The 9678-nt window shown below is 38.3% G+C and overlaps 1 protein-coding gene across 1 annotated transcript in view; it reads left to right on the top strand.

Annotated features, from left to right (window-relative positions):
- Positions 1-9678, top strand: part of UBE2R2 (ubiquitin-conjugating enzyme E2R 2) — a 120289-nt gene that overhangs the window by 106527 nt on the left and 4084 nt on the right. Inside the window, exon 4 of the mRNA XM_012656631.1 lies at positions 7030-7164. Coding sequence (XP_012512085.1) covers positions 7030-7164 — 135 coding nt within the window. The remainder of the gene's footprint in view (positions 1-7029; positions 7165-9678) is intronic.

Genomic DNA, 9678 nt, shown 5'->3' with positions numbered 1-9678 from the left:
AGAGCAAGACCCTTTGTCAAAAAAAAAAAAAAAAAAAAATCAAAATTCTGCTTCTCTTTGTCTAGCAGGAAGAGGGTAGATAAGATTTCATTCCACCGCGTTGTCTCCTTCTTCCCCTGTTTTTATTAATGTTCAATTTCTCCAACTCAATTTTTGGTTCATTTGTTGTAGTACTTTGTGTTCTGTGGTTTGGGTTTAGGCATTTCTCAGTGCTTTGTTCATTTGTAGACTCCCTAAGAAAATCCTAAACTTCATTTCTCCTTTACCTTTCTCTGTAGCTTGGATTGGTCTGTTCAGATATTTAGCAACATAATGTGTATAGCCAGGATTTTGCCTTATCATGGTCTAGGTTTCTCAAGTCTGGTATAGTCCTATAGTCCTATAAATATAAATGATTGAGGAATTTTATAGTATTTTTCATTATTTCTCTGAATGGCATTAAAGCAATTTTGAAGTTTTAGACTTGGCTTCTCTTTTATGAGCTGAATTTATTTAAAGGAATTTAAGTTTACGGCTGGGCATTGTGGCTCACGCTTGTAATCCTAGCACTCTGGGAGGCTGAGGCTGGAGGATTTCTTGAGCCCAGGAGTCTGAGGTTGCAGTGAGCTATGATAATGCCACTGCATTCTACCTGGGGTGACAGAGTGAGACTCAATCTCAAAAAAAAAAGAAGAAAAGGAATTTAAGGTTAACTATATTCTATCTGTGCTATGTTAACAGATTTCTTTTCTTTTTCTTTTTTTTTTTTTTTTTTTTGGTATTAACAGATTTCTGGATGAGGCATGAAAGTTAATCTTATGCTATAATTAATGACCCCTGTTCTAGATTATTTTTGAAGACCTCAGTTTCATACTTATTTGTTATTTTGGGTCCCAGTAAAGTACATATTATAATAATGTTCCACTTGTCTGAATATTGTTTTTAGCATTTCTTTTACATCTTATTTTTTTATCCTAGATTCTTACATGATTTTAATTTTTTTTCCTAATGAGGAAATCAGGATAGAGTTTTTGCTGAAGTAAGAGATAAACTTTCTAGGTAATTTGGGTACGTCAAAGCTTTATATTTTTAAAATTTAAGACATTAGGTTTTATTAGTAGTGTAAACAAGGATAATTCCTCAGTTGGTTGTTGGAAGAATTAAATGAATAATGCATGTACAGCCACTAAAATAATACATATTACCTTGTTGATTGGGTCACTGCCATTATCAAATATTTTTATGGAATTTTTTTTTTTTTTTTTTTGTCAAATGTGAAGTAATCATTTGCTATTAGCAAAGGAATCTAATTTTTAGTTCCTCATGTTTATTTCATTTGGCTGCAGGGAGACGTAATTGCTAGGTGCCTATATCATAACCAGTTTATTTTAAGTAGCACAGAATTTATCTTGGTTGCTAAATACATGAAAATAAATAATTGTTTTGACCATTTTTGTTTTAAATATTTTATAATTTGGAATGGACTTTTTTTAGAGGGAAAGTGTCATATGTAGCAAATGGTGCATTTATGAACTATCTTAATAGACTAAGAACTGGTTTATATTAATAATAAGTATTAAAAACTCTGAGTTTTATTTATTCCACTTTATAAAGGACGTGTTTGAGGCTGCCATGCCTAAGAAATAATTATATCACATTATTTTGACAAAATAATTAGACAATGTATATGAAAGGTTCTAAAGAAGTGTTTTGGAAGATTTGTTGAAAAATTGGACCAAAAAAATGCCAGGTTGTCCTATTAGTATGATATCGGTACTTGTTTTTCAGGACTAGTAGTAACCCTAGAATAGAGGAAGTGGTAGCTCTAAGATACTGGCAATTCTGGTTGAATGTTAAATCAAATGCTTACACTCTCTCTTTGAGAAAACAAGCTTCCTCTTTCCTCACATACAAAGCCTCAGACAAGATTTTTCTCATTGCGTTCTTGTGCTACCTGGCTAAATAATCTATTGTCACTACCCATGGGAATTTAAGATTTTTATCCTTTACTTCTCTTACATTAAATACACACAGACTGTATCATTTGCCTTACTTCAGCTTAAAATATTACGAACATTTTTGTTTTTAAGATAGGCCTACTCAGGAGGATCGGTTGAGCCAAAGAGTGTGGGGGTTGCAGTGAGCTATGATCATACCACTGTACTCTATCCCGGGCAACAGAGTGAGACCCCTGCCTCAAAAAACAAAAAAATAAAATAACCCTACTTCTCATTTAACCCAATCCTTTGAGGCAGAGGATTCTTTTCATAACTTATCTGCCCAGCTGAAACTGCCTTTGGCACTTTGGGTACCTGAATCATTTTTTCTCACTCTGGGTCCCCAGGCCACCTAATCCCTGATTTAGGGACATTCCCCAAACTCAAAATCAGAATTGCTTTCCCTGCTTTTGTACTTCTTTGTTTAGAGGCTTCAAAACCACAACTAGTTATCTTTGAATTGCACCAAAGATATTCATACACAGCTTTACAGTGTGTTTGCATTTGAAATCATTCACTGTTGTATTTTTTATCTTTTAGTTCTATGTAATCTTTGGATATTCCTTCAATGTGGCAATCTTTTAGTGTTTCCAGGGGCAGTAGGGTGTTTTGTATGCTAAACTTCATCTGCTTCGAATACCTAGTGGTGCTCAGAACTCAGGAAAGCACTACCTAATGAGTAAATGTGGATTACTTTTCCTTATCCCTTTTGTTTCTGTGTTATTTGTCCTGAGGCAAGGGCAAGGGGGTTTTTAAGTAGTAAATTGTATTTTCTCACAGGTCACGGTTATGGCAGGGAAATATTAAGACACAAGATACAAGATGTAGTAAAGATGGGCAACCTTTTCTCTTTTGCTCCTTTGTTGCTAAATTCTCTAGGGTCAGCCACTGTCTAAGGGTTCTGGGCTCCACATCCAATTTATGGATGACTATAGGAAAACATCAGTGGAGGTGGCATTAGGGGTCATCTCCTCTTGTTGTGGAATTTTGGCTGCTGCATGGCACTAGTATCTGAAAGCAGTTCCATATTCACGTGTGTTTGGACAACTTCATGGCTAGCTGTACTCAAGTCCATTGTTTAGTACCTCAGTGGACATATTCATAAAATAAAGTAGCACATGGAGGGCTTTTGTGACCTAAAGAAGAATGAAGGACTCGAGTTACTTTTAAGACCTTGATCCTATCTGTATCATAATATCTGGTGAGTAGTAAGAGCCCAAAAGGAAAAGCAAGAAAAACACACTAGAATTGTAGGAATCCAGAGCATCAGCCAACTAGTGTCCACTAAAGTCCCAGTAGTTTGCTACCTCTTAGGGGAAGCCAGCATACTTCTTTTGGAAGAAGAGATCCACAGGCCTCCTATTCCCAGAGGCCCAGGATTAAGTTCATGGAGCTGGGGGTAGTGGTGGTGTGAGGGTTTTTTACAGATTTGGCAAATTTTACGGAGTGGGCTATATTGGCAAAAGGGTCGAGTTGGGAGGGTAGAGGCCTGATGCTGCCACAGGTCTTTGATTAGGATGTAACTGGTGGATGCCTCTTCCTGGTGGATGTATCGTGATCCGTGCTCTGTCCAGATCCAAGTGAGAGCTTTTGGCAGGGGCTGGGGGGACAAGAGTGTCCCTCCTTTGCTACAGACCTTGCTGTAGAGTTCGTAACTGCTTTCTCTGAGTTACATACTATCCCCAGAAGTACCCGTCATACCTGCTGTAGGCTCTGAAGTAGGAAGGTGGTTTGGGTGGGGATTTGCTTCATGTTGAAACCTTAATACGTAGTGTTTTCTTTGCCACTCTAAAAAGATACAGGAGGGGCCCAAACTGATGAACCCAATCCAAAGAGGCTATTGTTTAGTATGAAGGGTCTCTTCTCATGAGTAGGGGAAGGTATTTTCCTGCCTAGTATCTCCATAATCCATTGAAAGGGCAGAGAGAGTCAAGGACATTGCCCCTAGCATTGGGTGGCAAAGTAGGCAAGATCAGGGGGAATAGCTGCAGCCCTGCTATTCCTAGGGCTCTTTTAAACCCCATTCTGGGCTAGTATGGTTTTATTTATTTGCTCCTTTGATTTCTGCACACTGGGTCACAGTGCCCTCAACCTACCAGTTTCATTCTGTACAAATGATATATATATTTGTGTATTTAAAATTCCTACTTTTTAAGCTAATATGTTCTCATTTTGTTTTCTTGTGCATTTTCATCTGAGACCCTCACTCCTACCTTGCATTCTCAGGGATATACCAGTCAGCAGCAGTTTCAGCACTGCACAGAAGGCAGTGTTATATTTGTTAGAAGAAAAACTGTATGTGAATGAACCCGTTAAGCTACTATATTTTACCATTTGTTGGCCCTTTATCCCAGTCATAACAGGCTTCTTTGCTGTGACGTCCTCTTTAAATCCCTCCTTCACAACAAGAAACACATAATGATGACTGGTTCATTTTCTAGTGTTACACGTCTATCCATTGTCTCCGTGCGTGTGTGTGTGTGTGTGTGTGTGTGTGTGTGTGTGTGTGTGTGTGTTTTAAGAGTAAGGTAAGCTTAGGTTTTTTAGAATGAGCCCTTTCTACCTTTCACATGCTGATTAGAGAGATGTATTCAACAAGGGGAGGGGGAGATGCCAGTATTTAATCATTCAAAATTCTGAACTTTTCTTGGTTTCCAGGCAGACCCTTGAACTAGGCCTTGTTTGTGGTGCTGAGGCCGGTTCTGTCCTGCTAAAGTTTCCAGAAACAGGCAAAGGGTTGTCTGTATGTTGAAAATTGGCAAATAATTGTATTACCCATTGAGTTATATATGTCTAATCCTGCTTTCTTCTTCTTTTTTTTTTTAACCACTCCCACCCACCAATTCTGCTTTCTGATCTCCTTTAAATACTACTTTAATTTGGTTTTGTTTCTTAAACATGTCTGAATTCCATAGAACTTCAGAACTTGCTGGTTTTCCGTTTGCTAGTCTATATATATAGACAGATATGAATGATGTCTTGGTCTTCATTTTCTTTTTCTTTTTTTTTTTTTTTTGAGAAAGAGTCTCACTGTTTTAGTCCGGGCTAGAGTGCCCGTGGCGTCAGCCTAGCTCACAGCAACCTCAAACTCCTGGAATCAAGCAATCCTCCTGCCTCAGCCTCCCGAGTAGCTGGGACTACAGGCATGCGCCATCATGCCCGGCTAATTTTTTCTATATATTTTTAGTTGTCCAGATAATTTCTTTCTATTTTTTTAGTAGAGATGGGGTCTCGCTCTTGCTAAGGCTGGTCTCGAACTCCTGAGCTCAAAACAATCCGCCCGCCTCGGCATCCCAGAGTGCTAGGATTACAGGCGTGAGCCACCTCGCCTGGCCTCTTATCCCTCATTCTTATCCCAAACTCTTCCTGGATTAGGCCTGTTCTTTGTTGTAGTACGTATGTAGTAAATATTAAACACATAAAAACCACTGGATTGGGATAGACCAGACCTGTTCCTCAAAACCTAGAGAAGAAAAGGGCAATGGAGTTATTCTTTATATAGGAACTAAAAGTCTGGGGATGGCCCCTCAGCATCTGTTGTGCTAGTCCCAGAAACTTGTCCAAGTTACATGGACAGAAGAAGAATAATAAAGAGTCTCATGTTTTCCTGATTCTTTTCCCTTATTTCTTGACCTGCAGAAAACTAATCCCTTTAGAGGGCTTTATTGACCCCATTGTTGGGGTATAATCATTTGATAGTTTCATTATTGGGTTTTTCCTTCCCTTCCTCCACTTGTAGTTAAACCTATCTTCCCTTTTTTCTCCTGAGAAAATACAATAAATTAATAAGGATTTTAAACACTTAACACTAAAAACAAAAACAAAAAAACGTTAATGACAACCAAAAAACAAGGTAACAGTTGGAATAGTTCTTATATTCAAATTGTTTTGTATGTTCCAGCAGTGTTCTCAGCAGCTTAGTTTTCCCATTCCATAAAAATAGGATTCATAATACTTACCTTGCAGAGTTGTTTACCATGGTACAGGTGTAATGCCTTCGATATATTATTTTAGTAGAAGTGGTAGACAATTTAAACTATGTATGACATTGCTTACTGATCTTTTCCAGTCATGGAATGTGGAGAAAATGATAATGATGGTACAGTCATGCATCACTTAGTGATGGAGATACCTTCTGAGAAATGCACCATTAGGCAATTTTGTCATGCAAACATCCTAGAATGTACTTATATAAACCTAGATTGTACAGCCTACTATACACCTAGGTTATATGGTATAGCCTGTTGTTCCTAGGCTACAAAACTGTACAGGATGTTACTGTATGGAATACCATAGGCAAATGTAACACAATGGAAAGTATTTATCTAAACATAGAAAAGGTACAGTACAAATATAGTACAATGATCCTATGGAACTACCATCGTAATCCATCAACCGAAATGTTGTTATGGGGCATATGACTATTTGTAGATCACAATAAGGTAAACTAAAGATGGTTCTTTGGCTAGAAGTTACTGTTCCAGGGGCCTCAGGCTGTCCTAGTTCCCACCCACCCAACTGCCTGAGAAGACCAATAATATAATTTACCTGTAACCCTTTCATAACATACTGGTTAGGAAATTCTGATTAGGCTACTGCATATAAATTGTATCTAGAGTATTTTTTTCAGACAGGAAAAAAAAATCTCAGTTCTACTTTATTCTATATTGACTTTGTTATTAAGCAGGCTCTCACCACATGGTGACAGATACGGCCACCCAGGCTGGCCTCAAACCCCTGGGCTCAAGGGATCCTCCTGTCTCACCTTCCCGAGTAGCTGGGACTCTAGGGATGCACCTGGGTTGAAAAGAATACTTGTGCTGGGCATGGCGGCACACGCCTATAGTCCCACCTCTTGGAGGCTGAGGTGGGAGGATCGCTTGAACTCTGGAGTTTGAGGTTTCAGTGAGCTATGACAACCCCATTGCATTCTAGCCCAGGTAACAGAATGAGACCCTGTCTCAAAAAAAACAAAAGAAAATGAAAAAGGCAGAATAATTTTGAATACTACAAATATGGGTATTAATAGTTGACCCCTCTTTCCTATTTCTAGGACTATCCTATTAAGTGTAATATCACTGCTTAATGAGCCCAACACCTTCTCCCCGGCCAATGTGGATGCTTCAGTTATGTTCAGGAAATGGAGAGACAGTAAAGGAAAAGACAAAGAATATGCTGAAATCATTAGGTAAGGTGCTTTTGTCTTCTATTTGATTACTTTAACTCTTCACACAAAACCGAAGTCTCTGGAACCAAAGGTTTAAATCAAACTTAAACATCCTGTCCACTCCAGGATAATTTCTCTCAATTAGATTTGTAGTGTGGGAAGAGAAGATTTCTGCCTGCGGCTAATGAGCTCCATTATTTTTTGAGAAAGTTCCCACGAGAAGATACTGTGCAGCAGATCTGATTTTCTAGGAACCAGAACCTCCGTGTTCTTAACTAGTCAAGTTTGCAAACTCTCTGAATCATTTTAGGGACCCCATTCCGGACATTCCAGGTATATAAGACAGTAATTTTGTTTTCAACGTTTCAATTAATGAAGCCCTATAGTTTATTGGTATTTTTGACCCTAGCAGCAGTTATCTTCTTGATATGCTCATTATCAGCAACCCTAATATATGGTATAACAGAGAGCCCTAGAATAAGAAGTTGTAGACCTGGAGTCTACTGCTGGCTCTGCTACTACTCGTGTGACCATTTGTCAGTTATCTTTTTGAGTCATTAGTTACTCCATCTCTGTAAAAAGGGGAAAGAATGTTCAACCTTTCATTTCTTGATCATACCTTAAGTAGGACATTAGGTTTTCATAATAGTACTCAAGAATTTTGCAATAAATTCAGCTCCCTTTAATATTACATTTTTATCCCTTAAAACAGATCCACCAAGTACAGTTCCAGCTCATTCTGTGCATAGGAGTTTAGTAAGAACTGTAATTTATACAAATAAGAGTCTCTATAAATCTAGTTGGGATACCATGTGACGTGAAAAAATTGAAACAATGCTGGGAAAGCATGTCATTTGAACTCTGAGTAATACAAAACAAGCAGTTATCAAAGTTTTCTGTCTGTTGGGATTGATCACCTTTAGACTTCCCCTAAACTATAGCTATTTAATGAGATTCCAAGGATAGAGTCTGGGCATCTGTATTTTTTTTTTTTTTTTACCAGCCACCCAGGTGACTGATATATACCAAAGATTGAAGATAATTAGTATAAATAGTAAGAACCTGTAGAAATTTAGAGGCACGGGAGTGGACTGAGAATTGAAGGATGGGAATGCTTCACAAAACAGTCAGGATTGGAGCCTGATATTCAAGGACAGGTAGGATTTAGTAAGTGAATAATGTATGAATGTTCCCAAGGTACTTCTGTGCTTTATATTTCTTAGTTTAAGAGTCTCTTTATCTGATTGTTTAATTTTTTCAACATTTATTACAGATCAGCTTTGTGTCAGTGAAGTGATGATAAGAGAGTAGTAGGGTTCTTAATGTAAAAGGTAATGGGGTAGTACTTAAGGATTTTAGGGAGGGAAGGGATGATACTATTTGAGTTCTGAAAAAACACAATTGACCAGGGGACCAACATGGATTAAAGTGAGGTGGTGGTAATGGGGATGAGAAGATAGATATAAAAATATTTAGGCTGTAAAAGCAGTTGGACTTTGGAGTGAGATTTATGATTTTAGAAACTGATACTCTTTTAGTGAGAGAAATATAATGGGAGAAATTGGCCATAGAGGTAGAAAATGACAGGTGCAGTCTTGGTGAGTTAGCATTCCTATGGAATATCAGGATGGGGATATCCAAAAGGCATTTGGTTAAGTAATTGTCTAGAGCTCAGAAGAAATGTATGAGGTGGAGGCTAATGATTTAAGAGCTGTCAGCATAAAGGGCATGTTGGTTAAAACCATGGGAACAGATAAGAGGGAGAATGCTGAGAATGTGAAGAGATTCAAGCCTAGAAGCCTCAGGATCGTCAGTCTGTAAGGCATGGCGACATAAGTAAAGCTTCAAGAGCAACTAACGAAGTCTAATTGAAAAGAGGTAGACAGAAGAAAGATCAGGAGAGTGGAGTTCTGGTGTATTTTTAAGTTCAGTTTATTCAATCTTGATGACTGAAATTTTTATAATTGTCAAAGGAAACTATTTACTCTTCCACTCACTCATTCATGCTATCAATATTTTTTCCACACCTGTTATGTGCCAGGCTGCGTCCTAGGCACTGGGGAAATAGAAGTGACTAAAACAAGGCCTCTATTCTAATTAAGCACACATTATAGCAGGGCAAGACAGAAGAATAAACAAATGAGAAACATCATAGAAAAAAAAAAATTCTAGAAAACGGTAAGTAGAATGATGTGAAAAGAGTGACCAGATGGCACTTTAAATTGGGTTTAGGCCTCCTCTGAGGTAGTATTTAAGCTGAGATCTGAGTGATGAGATGCCAGGCATATGCAGATCAGGGGAAGAGCAACTGGTTCAGACGGAAAAATCAACTAGGTGTCTTCAAGCTGCTAAAGACAACCGGGGGTGGCCTGAATGTGGGAAATTGGAGAAAGGCTGTGAGAACACATAAGAGTGGATCTTACAAGACTTTGGAATCTGACATAAGGGTATGTGGATTTTACTATAAATGAAAATTAAGGGCCGGGCACGGTGGCTCACGCCTGTAATCCTAGCACTCTGGGAGGCCGAGGCAGG

This window comes from Propithecus coquereli, unplaced genomic scaffold, assembly GCF_000956105.1.
Source record: "Propithecus coquereli isolate 6110/MARCELLA unplaced genomic scaffold, Pcoq_1.0 Scaffold114, whole genome shotgun sequence".
NCBI lineage: Eukaryota > Metazoa > Chordata > Mammalia > Primates > Indriidae > Propithecus > Propithecus coquereli.
Note: the sequence above shows the minus strand (reverse complement) of the source record. Positions and strands in the feature narration are given on the sequence as shown.